At 36.1% G+C, this 19,095-nt stretch overlaps 1 protein-coding gene across 6 annotated transcripts in view; it reads right to left on the bottom strand.

Annotated features, from left to right (window-relative positions):
- FRY (FRY microtubule binding protein) overlaps window positions 1-19,095 on the bottom strand; it is a 196,095-nt gene that overhangs the window by 70,384 nt on the left and 106,616 nt on the right. For all 6 annotated transcript variants that reach the window (XM_082761847.1, XM_082761848.1, XM_082761849.1 and 3 more), the window contains 12 exons: window positions 16,289-16,544; window positions 14,999-15,181; window positions 14,020-14,106; window positions 12,007-12,266; window positions 11,488-11,677; window positions 10,692-10,816; window positions 10,448-10,505; window positions 7,161-7,252; window positions 6,805-6,977; window positions 4,724-4,884; window positions 3,825-3,935; window positions 2,516-2,670 (listed from right to left, as the gene is read on the bottom strand). In XM_082761847.1, the coding sequence (XP_082617973.1) occupies window positions 2,516-2,670; window positions 3,825-3,935; window positions 4,724-4,884; window positions 6,805-6,977; window positions 7,161-7,252; window positions 10,448-10,505; window positions 10,692-10,816; window positions 11,488-11,677; window positions 12,007-12,266; window positions 14,020-14,106; window positions 14,999-15,181; window positions 16,289-16,544 (1,851 nt within the window). The remainder of the gene's footprint in view (window positions 1-2,515; window positions 2,671-3,824; window positions 3,936-4,723; window positions 4,885-6,804; window positions 6,978-7,160; window positions 7,253-10,447; window positions 10,506-10,691; window positions 10,817-11,487; window positions 11,678-12,006; window positions 12,267-14,019; window positions 14,107-14,998; window positions 15,182-16,288; window positions 16,545-19,095) is intronic.

Raw genomic sequence — 19,095 nt, 5'->3', positions numbered from 1 at the left:
AGCTGCAATGTATACTGCTCTGCAGCTGTCTCTTTATCCTTCCACTAAGTTTAAAAAACAATAACAAAAAAGAAGTTAGGGAATCCTCTTGCAAACTCCACCAAATAGCTAGCTAAAATGTATGTATTAAACAATCTAAAATAGAATTTAAAAACAGAGTTAAAAAGGATTCAAGTAAAATGTAAAGTCAGGCATACATGGATCGAAATTTGAAAAAACCTTACCTACTGAAAAAATAGTAAAATAGCTAGCTAAAATATACTAGAAAAATTTTGGTTTGGTGGAGACTTCCTTCAGATGAAAAAAATATACGAAGAGATCTAATCAATATTTACAAATTTGTGGAACTACTTTGGGAGTATTAAATCCTCTCAAGGCATCTCAATAAGTAATAATGTTTTCAAGAAACCAAACATTCAGCGGTTTCTCTGCAGTTAAATGGATTCATTCCTTTTTCTTAAGAGACATAAATTAATGTACATAAAATCAAATATACAGCGTTGATAATTATGCTTTGTCTTAAAATAGAAAGGTGGAGATACTGCAGTTGTGCCTTCAGGTAAAACTTTTATTTTACATAGGTATCTTTTATTGTTTACTCATCTACCTCAGGTGCTTATGGCACATTTTAAAATTGTTGTCCTGTGCTTCTAAGGCGTTTGAAAGCATGTAAAATACCTGCAGATACCTCTCGAAAAAGTAACAAAAAACCTACAGAATATACATTTATAATTGTTCCATTATACCAATCTACAGCTACATGAGTAGTGCAATTCCACAACATATTATGTATAGAAGTAATGACAGATGTAATATATGGGAGAACCATAAACTGAAAGGCACCGATTGTTTATTCTTTGCAGAAAGACAGACATCAACAGTGAGATAAATTACTGCTCATTTTACAAGTACTCTAGATAATGGTATTTCTATACTTATTCATAGATGATAGATGAAATACTGTGATAAGGTTTCGTATAATAATAAAAGTCCTCAACTTGTTAGAAATCAAGACTTTCCCTTCAAAGAAAATCATGCAGATCACTCTCATTTTTTTTTCTGTAGGCATAGGAGTGATTAATTTTTGGGACATAGTGGCAGTGGTAACGCAATTTGAAGAAAAAAAGGCTGAAGAAATGATATATTTATGTATTTGTTAAGCATTAAAAAAACCTTAAAATAACTGAATTTTCAAACATAAAATTCCATCCATATTTTTGAAATCTCACTATAACACAATCTAGTTGTTCCTGTGAGAACAAAATGTTTTACAGATAAAATAAATTCTAAAATACTTGACTTGTTTTGATTTGCTATATCCCACATATTTCTCTGTTGAACTATGCTGACCATACATCTTGCCAAATTATTTTTGACAAGACTAAATTTTTCAGATTAATCAGATGCTAATTAGATTCAAACTAACTTATTTTTTTTAACTGCTATTAAATTCCTTTATAATTTTTTGGGGAAGGTCTTGAAAAAAAAAAAAAAAAAGATTTTATGAAGGCCTGACACAAAAGCAGAATTTTCTATTTGTGGCTTCATGTAGATTATTTGCTTTGCATTTAGCAGCAGTGATATCAGAGCACAGAAAAGGAACAGGTACTCCAATCAAAGCAAGTCAGAAAAAGAACAAAGTTTTTTTTGTTTGTTTTAAACTAGTAACATTTAGAACATTTTTCTTTTTATAAAGTAAATGAATGAAAAGCCATGCCAAATCTATTGAAAACAGGTTTATGCTGCAAAATAAAATGTTGTATTTGTTCTGTATCTTCCTGAAGAAAATAGCATTAAAATGCCACAGGTTTCAAATATGCATGTAATAGCAGCATCTTCTAAAAGGGACATAACTTTGTTTTCAGAATCATGAATGTAAAGCAATACAGTCTCCAAGGGTTGTCTGAGATGATATAATGTAAAGATGTGGATAACAATTCTTCATATCATGAGCTGAACGTTCTATTTTATTTACATTTTAAAATGTATAGGCAGCTGATGTGGCTGTACGCACATCTGATCACTGCCATTCTAGAAGTGATTCTTTCTATCATCTGATAATCTGCCTGCATGGCTATGCCAACACTCATACTCAGTCCCTTTTCTCTATGAGTAGCAAAGTTTGCAGGTGACTACTTCAGTGTATGTTCAAGAAGAGCATGCCAGTTGGCCGTGCATGAGTTTATGCATTTGGGCAGGAATATTCTAGCCCAGTTTCCGCATTCTTCAAAATATAGTTTGTCATTTTGCCCATTTTTCCCATATCGCTTCACTTAAACTATTGTTTTTCTTCTTCATCCTTCATGCCAGACAAACCAGAAGAACAACCAAAATGAAATAGGTTTAGCAGTGAAAACATTACTTTTCAGTTTGGGGATAGTTAAATCTGTTTATATCAGCAAAGAGTGGAAATATACAGCATATACCCAGATATAACTGTTTGAGAAAAAGCAAACCTGCTTTTATAGATCTGCTATAATGTATTACATACACCTAATTACAAATTAATTAATACCTGCTTCCACACACAGTTGCAATTGCTTTGAAACATCCAGAAGCAAGCTGGTAGGATCCAGTATAACATCGATCTATAGCCCAGTTGAAGAGATTGATTTGATCAGGATTCAATTCCAGCAATAGGACTACTACTTCACATCCAAGCTGATGAACCTGAGAATATAAATGCAAAACACACACTTTCACAATACACTTTCAAAGGAGGTTTCCAAAATGAAGCATGGAAAATAGCAGAATCTATGGAATAGCTAATACACATCTGATAGGTGTTTTTGGACAACTTCCACATGTATTGGTTAACTGATTTGTTAAATGTTTATTTCCTTCTTTAAGTGTCTTCCTTGAAGTGACACATTTCCAAGTTTATCCTGCCTTTGACTAACACAGAAGCAAGGCAGGCAAAGAAAAACAGTATCTTTTACAAGCCTGTGGGTATGAAGACTTGTCTGCTTAATCCAACTATATCAACTGATCTAACAGAGATATTATCTCTCTCTACAGACGTAGTAGCACCTTAATTCAGAGACCACCACTGCTACAAATGCACCGTGGCTAAGGAAAGGGCTGTGCCTTTGTGTTCCTTCAGTAGATCAAAGCCCAAGGCACCACAAAGGGAAAGATTAGTACTCTCTCTCCACTTAATATGCCACCAATCTACTCCTTCTTTCTAGTCTTATTCAAACAAATAGTCCAATCAGCTATAAATATAGGAATATTACTGGGTAGTTACAAGGTCAACAGAGAAACCCATCTTCACATAAATGGCAAGACAATGGCAAGAATAATCTATCGTGTTCTTAATAAAATAAAATGAAGTAAGATCTCTTTCCTCTCCTGAATCATTTATGTTCCTGACTTCTTTGGAAGTCTGACCCACTCACTTTCACTCAAATATGTTTCACCCGTATCTATGTCACTGAGCAGGAAGGGATTTTGCATTCTTATTCCACAGAAACTTGAAGCAGGTGGGTGGAAATACTCTAAATAGAAATACAAATATTTTGAGCTCATGCCATTTTTAACTTTTCTTTATCAGCAGATGAAAAGCTTAAGTTTCTCCTGAAAGCAGCATTGAGCCATAAGGCAAATTACTATTTACATATTTTATATGCTCAGAAATAATATTTTTTACTGTTAAACTACTTTTAAAATTAATTCCACTTTTGTGTTAGGAATTTACATAAAACTATTGTTAACTGCTCAAAATAGAATGTATACAATCATAGTTCTTACAGTCACAAACTCTTTACTCCGCCAGTACAGAGATTAAAATTATTCACCAGTGTTGCATTTTGGTGAGTACTTACACGTAAATCTTGACAAGCCAGAATGTTATCAAGCCATTTGTACAGATATCCGTCAGGGGAAAGACCAACATTGTCAAATACTGGTCCACAGCAGAGCACTGCTGACATGGCCTAAAGGAACAAGGAACTTTGATTACACAGAAAAATAACATGAGTGAACCTTTCAGAACGATTTAAGCCCAAATCCAGGCTAACAAGGTTGTAAATTGTTTTTGGTTTTGAGGGAAGTATGATGAAAGTGGACACAGTTGATCTTGATAGAATTTGGTAATTATGTTGCTGTAGATGTTACTGGATTTCAAGATAATGCTGAGGTTAAGCATTTTGAAAGGAATCTGACAGTTCGGGTTCCCCATTCTTCAAAATACATTTTGTCATTTTACCCATTCCTCATAAATCAAGCTACAAAACAATCAATACACACAAAGTGATGCAAGTTACATAAATACATAGGCTATTAATTTCCCATCTTACTTAAGTAGGGGAGTTGCAACTGTTTTTGCTGCAAAAGTATTTTAGTATTACTGAGCATGTCTCCAGGCAAGCGTGGGAGACAGTCCGGAAATGTACATGTGATACTGAACTGATACTGTATTTAATTTCAGACCCTAATATCTTCTCACTGAATCTAACAATCTGTTAATGAACACTTAAAGAACATTTTAAAATGCATTCTGGTTTTCAAAATAATTAGCTTTGAAAAGTGTCTGCAAAGCAAACAACGCATAACTGCAGGGGTTGATACTGTTATATTCTAGGACATACACATACTAATATACACATTTGCATCAAGCATGACAATTCAAATTACTGTGAAATAAAACGAAATAAACCCCACAGTTCCTTGTATTTTCATTGGAAAATTGCTATTATGGATTCTGTCAGTGAAATTTTAGTACCTTTAATGCACAATACTGGTATCTTGTAATCTGATGATTTCTGTCACTATAACGGTCCAAGGGTGTGAACATAATACTGAAAGGTCCTGCCCACTGGCTGAACAAGATGAATAGGTGATGCCTCAAGCTCTGCTGAGGGAAAAGAAATCTCCTGTGGTGAACTAAGTGAATAGAAATAGAAATAATTGTGATTTATTATTGTTAAAATAACATTCATGTGGCAGAGATGATAATGAGAACTTCAAATTTCTATGATCAGGGAGTTTTTCTCTAATGTTCAGTACATACTCACTCCAAAATATCTAAGTTCCATCTTAAAATATAACAGTGATTAAGATACATCCTATTTCTAAGAACCTTCAATTCTGAATTTACACGTATTTATACAAACATTTATATCTGACTTTAGAAACCTCAATAAACTAATTATAAAAGCAGGCTTTTCAATCCCTCTTGCATCCTTTTAGTGGCAACTATTTGCTTGTTTTTTCCAACTGTTTAAATGCAAGCCCAAACAATATATATGTCTTATTCTAACACAGCAATACGTGGGGACAAGAAATAAAATAAACTTGGTATCAGTTTATTTATGACATATGTTCAGGTATGCTTCCCGAACAGCTAAATTATTTAAGTTTAACCATTTAGGGAAAACAAAACAAAACAAAACAAAACAGATAAATGTTTAAAACAATAGCTTTAAGCCCTAAGCAAAACATGATGGAAGAGGTAGAATTATGTGTATTAAAGAGAATGGTAAACTGCTACCAGTTAATTATTTTTCACCTAGAAACTTTGCTGGAAGCCTACAAAGTCTATTTAGACAATACTAAAGCAAATCAATATGAGCAATGACTAAAGATGATAGATGTTGACACAATAAACATTTGTTTGCTAGCAGTTAAATGTTATGGCTCCAGTAGCTATTGTTGTATTTTAAAACTGTCATATTAGCAGAAAATATATCTCTTCACATAATTACATACTGAATTATTGGAATTCATCAGTTACTGTTGTATTCTCTCAAAACATACAGCATCACTGTTTCATTGTGTAAAATTCATAAAACATGCAGTCCTTTGTTTTGTTATGTGCCTTGTAGAATGTGAGAATAAATGCAGAGAGGAAGGCCTTTGCAAATATTAATGGCAAAGTAACTACCAGAGAAATTCTGCATTTTTAATAAGCATCATTCACAAAATGAATAAAGGAAAGAAATTCACTATTTCATTTGTTAACAGCAGCTAAGAACTTGACATGACCCAGTTCAAGACAACTTTTTAACTTAACATCAGGAATGCCATCTTTTCCTTATCTTGTCCAACTAATGTATATTTTTATGAATATTATCTCTGGAGACAAGTACACAGCTTTGACAAAATTTGCATACTTGGAATGTACATTAGTACTCTTTTGAATTCCTTCATTCCTTCGTATTTGTTGTGACAAATGCTGTTATGTCTTGTCATATATGATATATGAGATGGTAGATATACATTGACTGAGTAAGCTCTAGACTTTATCTTCCAGCAATTCCATGGGGGTCTTTAAAGCAGGCTTTTTCTTGTATTTTTTGCTAATGGAATTACTTTACATTTCTGAACTGAATCTTGCATGAAATGAAAAGCATGAAATCCATCAGAAATCTATGATATGCAACTGTAGTTAGATAACAGTATACAGTCTCCACACCTTGGGCAGGTTTTCCTTAACATTTGATACTGTACATTTTCTGCACCTGCAAGCTGCAAGTCCTGTCTGACTTTATGAAGAGTCTGGCAATAAAGTCAAATGGAGACAGATAAAGTCTTATGTCATAGAAACCTGGAGCCCCAGACGGTTACAGACAATTTCTTATCTGGGCTTTTAAAAAGAAGGTTCTTATATGTGACTACTACAAGCCTCAACAGGATTTTTGATCTGACACTCAACAGACCTCAGAACTCTTTTGTCTACATTTCCCTTTACATTTTCAATATTCACAAACACTAACAAACAGAAAAGAAGAAAAAATAAATGACTTTTCCAATAAATACATTAAATGCAATTTCATAACATATTGAGACAATTCAGCACCGTACCTGGAACACACTGAATCAAGTTGGCAATCATTGCACTGAAATGCGCTCTCATGTCCTTAAGGATTTCGACTTCTTTATCATTTTCAGCCTCCAGAAGCATGCGAGTCAGATCAACATACTCTAGGAACAAGGCTCCAAGGGCTAATGTATCTCTTTCTAAGGCTCCATTTGTACTAGCATAAAGCAAAGTTGTACATTAAAATAAAAACAGTGCAGTTATACTATAGCTTTCTGAAGAAATACACAAGCATCCCTCCATATGTATTGCACAATTCTTCAAATAACAGTGACATAGTATTGTAAACACTGAAAATTATTTCACGTAAAGAGCAGTATTTATGATAAAGTGGTCCTACCTGTCACTTATGACACCAGCATCAGCAAGTAGTTCAAAAATTCGCAGTAACTGTAGTCTTAGTAGATCTCGGCGTTCTCGACGTTTCTTGTTCTTGAAATTTTAAAAAATACAACCATTTTTATATGCATAGATGCATAAATTAAGAACTAGTAACCTCAAAAATGTCTGTACAGTGGATATTTAAAAATTCCAGTTCAAGCATATTTTTCATGACAGATCTTGATTGCTTGCGTATTTCATAATAACAGCGTACTTATATATCAACACAGAAATAAATATGACCAAATTTGCCCAGCTGTCCTTAGACAAATTGCTAGCAGCTACCTTAGTCCTCACTGAAAGCATGGAAATGAAACGTTGGATAAAAATTATTTAATATTCAAGGTTTCTGTGCTATCTTCAGGTAGTAGGGATATTCATGTTAGTTTTACACCATCTACTCTGGGCACCAGAAGCATTGTAAAGCGGTTAACAGATATCCAGACCTTTAGAAAATATTTTAGTGGTTAACTACACTTGAACTTGGTAATGCTGAAGCTACATTATCACCCATAATCAAGCCAGCTCCTTGTAGACACCACTCTAGTACACTGCTCCTGGATGTTTTGACTGCAATAGCTGTACACACAGTTAACATACTCTTCCAGTAGAACAGGACTGCACTGTTGTTAACTGGTTCATTGTATCTCATTATCTTCTAGAAACTGTCTTTTCTGTCATCTATCTTGCCCTGAAAGATGTGAATGCAACAAGGACTGCTCTTTGCTGAAGGGCTAAAATGACTTGTTTCTTTGTATCTTGCATCGCCACTAAGCAAAAATATGAGAGGTCAAGAAGCTGCAATTGCACTCAAAGAAATTTGCTGCCAGGACAAGAAAAGCTCAGAGAAAGCTTATGTTTTCCTCTTCAGAATGTAAGAATTACAGTACTGAATCAGATCAAAGGTTTATCTCATTTTGTACTAATGCCCTGTCAATGGCCAGTAGTAGATGCTTGGGATACGAAAAGCAACACTTTCCCCGGTATTCTGTCCCAGACTGCAGCAATTTAGCCAATTTTTTAATCAAATCATTATGCCATTTGATTTGTCCTACTTACAGCCCTGGTTTGTTCTCTTTATACCTCAAAGGTTCCAGGAAGCACATGCAGAGAAAAAAAAAACATTTTTTTTTGGTAATGTAATATTGAACAAGCACAGCTCTCTCCTGTACTACCATCAGAGCTGATGCTGTAACACTGCACCACGGCAAGCTCTGTGCCAGTCCCTCCACGGGGGATCTTGTGTAATGTCCATATTGGTTTTCCCCTGCAGTTCTTGGCTGTCTTGATAATTCTCTTTCTAGTCATGGCATATGTCAGTTCAGGGAAGTTATTTCTGGTGTGTTGGATACCTGCCTGCCCGCATGGAGGCCTGCCATGTTCTCTGTAGCTACCTGACCCGTACAATCACTCCTGGGTGGCACTGCTTGCAGGAAGGCGGCCCAATTCTTCATAGCAGGAGCAGTATGTGAATTAATATTGTGGTTCCTTCTTCTCACATATCTCTACTGACATTTCCATGTGCTAAATTTGCTCTCAGAGCACACTGTAAGCATCTGTGTTCTCATGCTTCCTTTCCTGAGGGTGGACTGGATATGTATGCTTTCAGAAAAGGCCACGCAAGTCCAAGTTGTCTTCAAGGGTGCAAAAGGCAGAAAAGGAAGTGGCTGCTCTAACACATACATTAATCCACTTCTGCCCAGTATCAAAACAGGTGACCTTTAAATCAATGACTTCATAGGGATGGAAGGCACACAAAGAAATTGAGGTGCAAAGCAGCACAGAGAGGGAACAGTAGAAGATGTTTGCTGGACACAGAATTATTAAGAATTGTCTATGTAAAAACATGAATGAAGTTCCTGCAGAGTGATTTTTTTGTTTGTTTATTGCTACATTGGCCATAGTTGAGAACCTCTGTCTGCCTGTTGATTTAAGTTCTTCCTCTTCACCATTCTTTGCATGACTTTCACATGGAAAACTATGACTGGGCAGACAGTGACAACACACCAGGTCACCATTAGGGAACCTTACTGAAACTTCTGTGGAAGACAGTGCAGTGAATACACAATCTGAAATTGCTGGAGAACCAGATAAACTAGCGTAGGCAGAGGACAGTAACAACTCAGAGCTTTCTGTATGCAGCCATGCAGACTTCTCAGCAGAACTGCATGGACACAATGGCTGTGTCTACGCTGGTAAACAGAGGCAAGGACTGCTCGGGGCCCCAGAGTCAAGTGGCACAGATGGCCTCATATTCACATTGCTCCAGAAGACCCCAAGAAGGCTGGCTGTCCCCACGTTGCCCAGCAGGCCTCATGCAATGCTGCTCTGGCCCAAGGCACTGCTTTCTTATCACATACTGCATGTTGTAACACGAAGGCTGTGCTGTAGCCAGAGCAGTGCTTTTGTAACCTGGCTCTGAGGAAGGGAATGAGAAGCATTGCAGAGCAAAAGCAGCTGGGGTAGTTTGGAAGACTGTGTATAGTGGCTTGGTGCCTTGTGGGGCTTGTGCATGGGAGTGAGCAACCTCCAGAGCTGTGAAAATTGAACAGAACAGCAGCTCAGGTCCAGTACTCCAGCTCTACTCATGGCTTTCTTCTGTAGCTGCATACACATCCTATGACTAAACTGCTTAGTGAGGAACCAGAGGTTTTTAAGACTAGTTTGAACAACATCTGTCAGGTATTACACAAGACTAGTTCATCCTCTCTTGGATGGATGGGATGATCTGTTGGAATCCCTTCTGGCACTGCTTTCTGTTGTAACAAAGGAAATGCTACAATGAAGGTGAAAATGCTGATGAATTGCTCTAGTTAACCTGCTGTGTTCACAATGAACAAATACAGACAACTAGAATTGAAACAGATGACTCTGCCTCTGAAGCAAATAAAAGCACATCTGACCACCACTGTGAGATGCGCTTGTAGCCCATTTGTGTTATATTTTTTTTTCAGATACTGAAAGTGGATTTCTCTATGAGGAGGTTACATATTTGACTGGAAATTTTTCCTTAGAATGGATTTCTATATTGTACATTTTGTATCACTGAAAAAAATAAACTAACTTTTAATGTAATTATTTAAATTATGATCTTATAAACAGCTATTAAAATGCTTGTGGCACACAGATATTTACTTGTTACTTAGTACAAAAGAGGATCTTTGTTTTTCAAGGAGAAAAAAACCACTACTTGAAAATTCATTTTGCAGTTTAAAGAAACTAGTACATTTAATTTCCTCAACTAACCTCTGGTCTTCTTTCAAGGGCTTCTTTCATTAGTGGGTGAAGTTCTTCTACTAATTCCCTAAATTAAAAAAAAAAAGGTCATTAATGAAATCTAGTTTCCTCTAACAAGCATCAGTATTAAATTTATTACATAAAAATTAATGTCTGAAGTGTAAACAAATATTCAAGTATATTTAAATTACAATAAAAGTAATGTATTTGAATTAGAAACAAATAATTGAGAATATGATAAATGAGTAAGTACCTGAAAACAAGAGAATTTGTTCTTCCAAATCCTAATACAAGTGATTCTGTTATTTCTATGCTTTCAAGTCTCATCAAAGGCACTAGTTGCTTTAGTAAGACTCCAACAGATGGAGTTCCAATAGCCTAAAATATATTAAGAAATCATTGACATTTCATTGTCAGCATCATCGACACTGAGTAAAAACATTTTTTTCTTTACAAAATAGCATTGTCCAAGAATCAATATGTAGTTTTAAAACATGCTGAAATGATTTTACTGTTACGAATATTAATACACCAGCCTAACTGCATGCCGGCTACATCATAATCATCAGAGTTTATTATTTCACTACTGCTCCTCTCAGGCTTCTGCTAGTTGAAACTATATTTCATATAATATTCCTTCATGTCCAGCAGGCCTACAATGTATATTCAGAAATCTGCCTTATTGCTTAATAATGTTAAAAATCTACAAACTGAAGAAACTCTACAAACTCTACAAGTAAAGAAAGGGGTTGACATGCTAAGGTTAACTTCAAACACATCACATGCAGAATGTCTATACTTTGAATATACATAACCCAGAATGCAAAAAAAAAAAAAAATTTGAAAATGCCATAGCTTTTGCCAAATACTTATTGACACTTCATGTTAAACATATGTTATAGTTGTTAACTACATGCCTTAAGTTGTTTGTGTATAACAAAATATTCCCCCAGCTGAAATACTTTCATCACCACTGTTTCACGTACCAATATAGTTTAAGGCTTTTCTAAATAAATACAGAATAATTTGCCTGAAGCAGGGTACATCACCTTATTATCATAGTTCACTGTTCCATCAGGAGTGGTAGCCATGATCTCTGGTGTTGAAGCACGCAAGTGCCCTGGGCTCATAATACTGGGCTTTGCTACTCCAAAACACAGAATAAGATAGTTTCTCCACAAAGTGACATAGTTGTCTCCACTGCTTGCTGTACTTGTTTTCTTTGCATTAACAGGAATACTAGAATTTAAAAATTAAATTTAATTATAAATTAATTAACAAAAACATTATAATTATCATTTAAATATAATAAAATGATTAATATAATTAATTTAAATTATTGAAATTAGTTTCCAGTCTTAATTCCTCAGTATCTTGGAGGAATTGAATTCATTTATCAAAAGGGAATGAAATATGCTATTTAGCCATCCATTGCTATTGAACAGGACAAGTGTTGGATAGCAACTCTGCAAGTCTTACAGACTGAGACTGAAACTGGAGACTATTACAGTTTGTAGTAAACTCATACAAATCCATAAAAAAGAAACTCCATGCAGATTTCCACTTACTTTGGATCCACAAGAGGCATTATCAGCTGTAGCCTAGTGAAAGCATAGGGCCAAGCATAGCTGAGAGCTGTAGGGCAATGTTTCGGTAAGTTCTCCTGTCTAAGAAAACTGAAGAGGCAGAGAACCCAAGGGTCTTTAACAGACTGTGCAAATATCCAGACATGGGAAGGACTTTTTACATCGTAATGGCTGTTTACTAGGACTGCATTCCACTCCACCAGCCACTGCAAGTCCACACTGTGTGTTAAGGGTATTGTTGTCTGTGGAGAGAAAAAAGTAAATCACAGTGACATTAATTTATTTCATGCTATGTTCCTCTTCAGTGCTTGTCTTTATTTTCCAGCTCCATGGCCATCTTCTGTTGGATTTTTTAGACCAATACTTTTATGCTTCTTGTCACATTGCCCTTTCACTCAGGAGGAGCTTTTTACAAATGCTGATAAGAGCTACCTCATTATTTCCCCTCTGGTTCCTCCTTAAAGCTCCTATCTACCATGACGGGCACAAAAACTTGCCCTTAAGCTCTACAACTATCTCATATGCTGACCAATAACATCTCATTGTTACTTTCTATTCTCCTTGCTGCCTACACCCACCCACTGTATCTTGTATAAGGCTGCAGTCTGTAATAGGTATAGACTGTCCTTATGTTCATCATCCGAACAGACAGACAGAGCCTTAGCCCATGATTAAGACTCCTACGTGCTATGACAGTATGATAAATACCAGTGCTATTAATTAATATTCTTGCAGGGCATTTGAATACGTGTGTAGGGAATTAAGAGGCTGAAGCAGGAGCTTGAACAGTTTTAATCCACTTTAAATCCTGCTTCCTTCAGTGGCAAATAGGGTTCTCATCATATCAACAGGCCATTTCTGTAGTGTAAGTTAGTATTTTCTCAGGAAAACAACTTTGTGGAATGAAACCTTAAACATGTGTATTTTGGCATCTTACTATTCAGTTATCAGACCTCAGACAGGATATAACAGTTGCATCCTCCATCCACTGTTACAAAAATAATCACTAAATTACCAGTCCCTGCTGTACTTGTCAGAAACAAGGTACACTGGCAACAAGTGTGCTTTGCTATATTATTATTGCATAGAACTAAAGCACAAGATCCAAACCTATACCCAATAAAAACTGCAACACCCCTAAACAAATTCTGTTGTTTCAACTGAATTTCCTAATTCCTGGCTTACAGAGTCAGAATAGCTCTTGCTCGATCAGCATTTGATCCTACATCTTGTCTGTTTTCAGCTGTACAATGGCCTGATTTCACCCCTTCCTACCATGGGAAAGCTGCTGTTACAGCAGTCATGCGGTAAGGAATGATCGTTGCTTTAAATTTCATCAGGCTGAAAAGTGCCTCCAAGTTTCTGCTCTTTGGACAAATGTACTAATCTCTAAGTATGCAAAACAAGTTGCCCGATCTATCAGTTCTCCTGCCAATACTTTCTCATCCGAATTGCTTGTGGCTTCTCTACTTCCTCTAATGTTAGATCATTAGGCCCATGACAGAGCAAAAGCAGAGATTCACCTCACCTTTGAATTACTTAAGCTTATGCTTAGGTTTACAGACAGGGTCACTTCTCAGCATGCGTGAGAGTTAAAGGTTATTCCTTTCTGAACATCAGGACTGATGAGTGATTCAGTGAGCGAGTTACAACCACTCCAAGCATTAGGTGGTGATGGAAATAAGATGTTCTCAATGGTTCTTTGAGATGCAGGATACAGGTTCAAAATTTAGGTAATTTTGATTGTAACTTTGGTTATATATTATTTTTTTTCCTGTATGTAGTATCTTCTATATCCACAGAACGTTATTTTTTTCATGGAACAGATCATTTGGGATGTTGTGGAGACTTGGAACACTTGGGTAGATGGCTGGATCCATAAAGCTGTATGAGTCCTTTAATTTCTAGCAGCTGTATCTTTAGTATTTCATGTCTAGTATTTGTTATGCCCATGTGTTATGTAAGCACTAGCAGTAACAGTAAAGTAGTACTTACTGAATCTGAAACAGCCACATGAATAAAACTGTCAAGAATAGAAGAACTTAATTGATCCATGACATCGATCATAGGCCTGTCATCATCCTGCATAACAGAGAGAGCAGAAGTTAGCTGTTTTCCTTACCAGATTGTTTCATTTCTTCTTTTTCTGGTACATGAAATAGAGCTACCTAAAAACTGTGTCACGAATCTAAAATGGCTAAAAAATACATTGGTAATGATGGGTGCATTTTGTCTTTTTCATATTAATCTCAGAACCAAGTCCAGACTGTGGTTTGAAATTAAATTAATTTGTGATTATAGTTCACTGTTTACTGAACAAAAACGCGTATCAGAAAATCCCCTATGACTTTGGATAGCTGGTATCAAAAGACTAAAAAAATTAGCTTACTGTTTATTAAAGCATTCCTTTGCTATGAACACACATATTTGTGTTCTTAGGCATTTAGATGGCTCACTGAGTTGTGACCATTGATACATATGAGTTTCAATACTTCTATACCCATAAAAAAGACTTAGAGGACTTTACTATACAAGGAAAATGTATGTGAATAATATTCTATGTGTTGTATGCTGTGCTTTTTTTCAGAATTACAGAAATTAGCTTCATTTCCAATAAAAGTTTATAATGTTGACGATACAGAAATGCTCCATTCAGCAAAAAGTATCTTTTACGTTCACATCATGCCAAGGGAAAGTATTAAGTTGCTGGATATGTTTCCATTCAAATTGAGCAAATTCTTGTACAGGGCAAATGTTATTAACGTTACATTGTCTAGCAAACCACAGAAAGGTTTGCAATGGTAAGGCAAATAGAACTGGTAAGCTTAGACCAAATGTTTTTCATAAAAACATTTATAAACTAAGTGTATACCTGCTGCACTGCATCAATTCTGTTAAAAGCAATGGTAATATTAGTTTTGAGCTTTATCTTTCGAAAATACTAATTCAAAGTTCCAGAAAAGTAAAATCATACCTCTGCCTGGCCAAGTGCCAGGAACAAAGCACGTATCTCTCTGAGGATTAAAACAGCTAGTTTACGTGTGGCAACCTGGAAACTACACAGCAGAACCAGTGCAAATCCTTCAACGGCATGTAGGACATTAGAATAGGGGCTTCTTTCAGACTGTATCCTGTGGCTGGATCCATTTGGTATCAACTGTAGAATAATGCACGGGGAAAAAAATGAGTGTTCATGTTTGAAAACCCGATCTACAAGACATATTTAACTGAACTATGACATGTAAAGAACCAAAATGCAGAGGCCATGTAAATGCTAAGCAGGAGATAGAAAGCATTGCTTCAATCCACCAAGTTTTGTCACTTTTTCTTACCCTATTCCACAAAACCAGTCTATGGCCAGACCTCTCCATCTAATTTGCAATTCAGCTACCTGTTTTGTTCTATACTCCCCTAAAAAAATGAAGGGGTAAGTCAGACTGTGAAGACTTCATCCTTCTACTACAGACAGCAGGATCCTCAGGTCTTTCTTTGATCCTGTATCAGGCAGCCCTTTATCCTGGTAGGTGGTCTCTAGAACCTCTTACGAAAGAGAGCACCCCACAAGTAAGGTGCAACAGTATTTACTGAAAAGTATGAATGGCTTTGCCTTTTTTATGTTTTTGTAGAACTACTATTACTTATTAACGAGGGTCCTCTGCAATATGAAGCAGACATCACGCTTGTGCATAGGAAACAATTTCCAAGGTGATTGGGTAAGAAGATAAGAAGCCTGAAAAATCATCTCTCATAACGCAAGTATCTGTGGGACAGCACATATGGGAGGAGCAGAGCAAAGCTGTTCAGTTCCCAGGAACGTTAGTAACACATGAAGACAGCAGGCTGTTAGAAACAATCAGGGGATTTGATGTTTTTGGATCAACCAAATGAAATGGCGACAGGAAAGGAAGATCCACTTCACTCTTCCCAGCATTCCTACTAGTACTATTGGTGTTTCAGTCCTGGGAAAATGTCCTTCTGCAACATCCTCATACAAATAATTCACTTTATATGCTTTTGTTGACATGCTTATTTCAGTTTGACATGCATTCTCTCATGTTGCTCAACAACAATAACATCTGCTGTCTTACACAAGGAAATAGCTGTCCTCAAAAGAGGGCTGAACTAATTACCTTAAAAAATATTACATAGTGAATTCTTCTCAGGTGAGTAAATACAAAACACATAGAACACAGCAACACCAGGGAACATAATTTCTGTCTTCAATTAGTACAAATGCGAGGACACAAATCTTCTAATTTCATACCTCTGAAGATCTGTTTTTTGCCTGTTCAGAAGCTTTTCCTGGAGTGTGTATTACAAGCTTCCATTGTGTGAGCAACTGTAGCAGTAACTTCAGTGAAGTGTCAAGAAGGGTGTGATGCATATCATTCACTTCACGTAGCAGGAAATTAGTAAAACCAAAGAGTACATCCTCTCGCCAGTCAACAAAGTCAACAAGTAGACCCTGAAGAGAATTCTGTGCAATGTGTCGAAGTTCATCGTCCATATGGATAGACAGCCTGTAAGCAAAAGTAAATGTCAGGTAATAAAAATCTAAGGACTGATTTTTGTGGTAATGAGCATATGTTTCTTAGCAAATTAACACTGACAGAAAATTCCCAGTGACAAGGTAAATTGCAACAATGCTATCATGGTTTTATTATTATTGACCACAATTAACATCCTTAACATGTTTTACTGTAATTCTTTATATAACAGTGCCTGAACACATTCATAGATTCAAAAGAAGTGTTTGCTCCACTCCTAAATTATCTTTAGTGTATAGAATTTGGCAACTTTGCTATTTCCCCAAAACCAAACCCAGTTTTGATTTACTCATAGAATCAGGAAACATTTCTATTTCATAATGATAATAAATGGCTAACAGGTTAAGACTTAATTGCATAATTTATCTATTTATCTGCTTACTTTCAATGTAAAAATAAAAGAATCACAACACCTCTGCTGCCTAACAGCTTAAATGAACCTTTAGCCATGAAACGAATCACAATTATAAAAAGTAAATATTCAAAATAAATAAAACCAAGCATTTGAATTATAAAACTACTTTATGTTTTAATCAACTTAGGATAGGGAAATGGGAAAAACAGCCTAAAGATATTCCATGCTTTTAAAAAACCATCTGACACCCCTGAAGTCCTGAAATTTTAGATTTCAGATCCCATTTTCTAAATTTCATTTCCTTCTGTATTTGCATTGTGTTGAAATTCTTTGTCAACACAAAAATTTATATACTTTCTTTCAGCAAGAAAATTAACAGACTACTTCTGTGTTGGTAGCCTGGCAGAATAAAGGAAATTCAGATCAGTGTGTTCTGCAATTTCTGGTTCATTGCCTTTATGATGTATTTTGTTTTTATTACCCAAGAGACCATAATTTTCTGTTGTGTGTTAGCACTCATTTTCAGAGTATTTTATCTACATTTAATGGAGTAGCTGAAAATGAGGATGCATTGGAAACAAATGGATGGAAATCTAGGAGGAAAAAAGCACACCAGTCAAATGGAGTGGAACCAAGTTCCAGTCAGTTTGCAGTGTATGATGAGAAGCAGCTCAGAACAGATTTGGTCCATTACAGAAGCATAACTGGGAGGCAGGGGACTTCTCAGTTAAGTCAAAGGAAAGCGACTGCCAGGCAACTTCGCCTCCTGTGAATGCGACTAAAAATAACTGTCATGCTTTAATAACCACATCTTTTTATATACATTTGGAAAAATGGTATTTTCTCGTGCTAGGAAAGGACCACTTTTGTCCCCTCTTTGGAATGCCATAAACAGAAAAACAAGCACGACCCCTGAGACTATGATTAAGCCATCCATGAAATGACTTCCACAACGACACAAATAATGGAAAAGAGGATACAAAAGACATACGTCTTTAAACCCAAGTTACTGTGCAATGGCACAGGGCACTATCTAATGAGATGAAATTCAAATTGAGCATGAGAATACATCTATGTACTACTATATGACAGGCAGCTTGAGGAAGCAAGAAAATGTTAGTTTGTTTCCTAGCACTTGAGTCTGTTAAAAGTAAAACCTAGCTTGGGATTTTGTAACGAATTGTTTAAGTGGGCAGGAAAGGGGCAAAATGTACAGCATACACTTGACATCTGCTTTATTGTCTATGATTTGAATGCAGCTGTCCTGGAAGAAAGTCTAGCTGCTGAGTTACAGATTCCTTCTGGAAACTGCCAAAAGACACATCTGTTGTGAGGACGAAAAATTAAAACCAAACTGTGAACAAAAGAACCCATTAACCCAAAGATGTTATTTTATCTTTAGTGAGAAGAAAGTATTTAACCGCCTTCCATCCAAACAACACAGACCTGCACAAATCCCTTGCAGAACAGCTTCTCAGGTTCTTTTCAAATAGGAAGTTAAAAGGGAGAGGTTGATATTTCACCTTTGCAAAATTTGTTGTCCTTGCACTGTTTTTTGTCTCAGAATCTAATCACCTCAGACCAAGAAAAGAAATAATATTGTACTAAGATTTACGGAATGCCTCCAGAACAGCAAAGGTTTATCTCCTAGAACTACTTTTTCCGTAACTGGGAATAGTCAATCCTGACCCAAAAAAGCATGGGTATAGAGAATGCAGAAGCAGCTCTGGTGCTCAGGTGGTCTGGAGACTTACATTAAGATTAGGGTAGGTGTTACTTCCTTAAACAGTTTATTTCCTCCTTCTCTGAAACAATATTTTTGCAGACTGTTTTGTGTCCACACTATCTTAGATTAAACAGATCTAATCCTTTCAAGCTTCCTTTGTGGGTGATGTTTTTAAAACCACTCATTTTCTTTCTTATGACAGAAAGCTGGTTAAAATACTGGGTGAAAGGGAAACACATCCTTTTTCATTTTCCTAATGCAGGATTCTTGTAACTATCTAATGTGGTATCTGCATAATTTGATAATGTAACAATTTAAAACAACCCACAAATGATTTATGGCATAGGATGTAAACAGAAGGAAATCAAGCCTGCCATGGAGCACAGCACACCTACCCTTGGCTGCAGTTTTGGCTTGTTTGGCTGTCTGTGCTCTTTACTGCT

Source organism: Aythya marila (genome assembly GCF_965140915.1).
Source record: "Aythya marila genome assembly, chromosome: 1".
Taxonomy (NCBI): domain Eukaryota; kingdom Metazoa; phylum Chordata; class Aves; order Anseriformes; family Anatidae; genus Aythya; species Aythya marila.
This window is presented reverse-complemented; position numbering and strand designations above follow the sequence as displayed.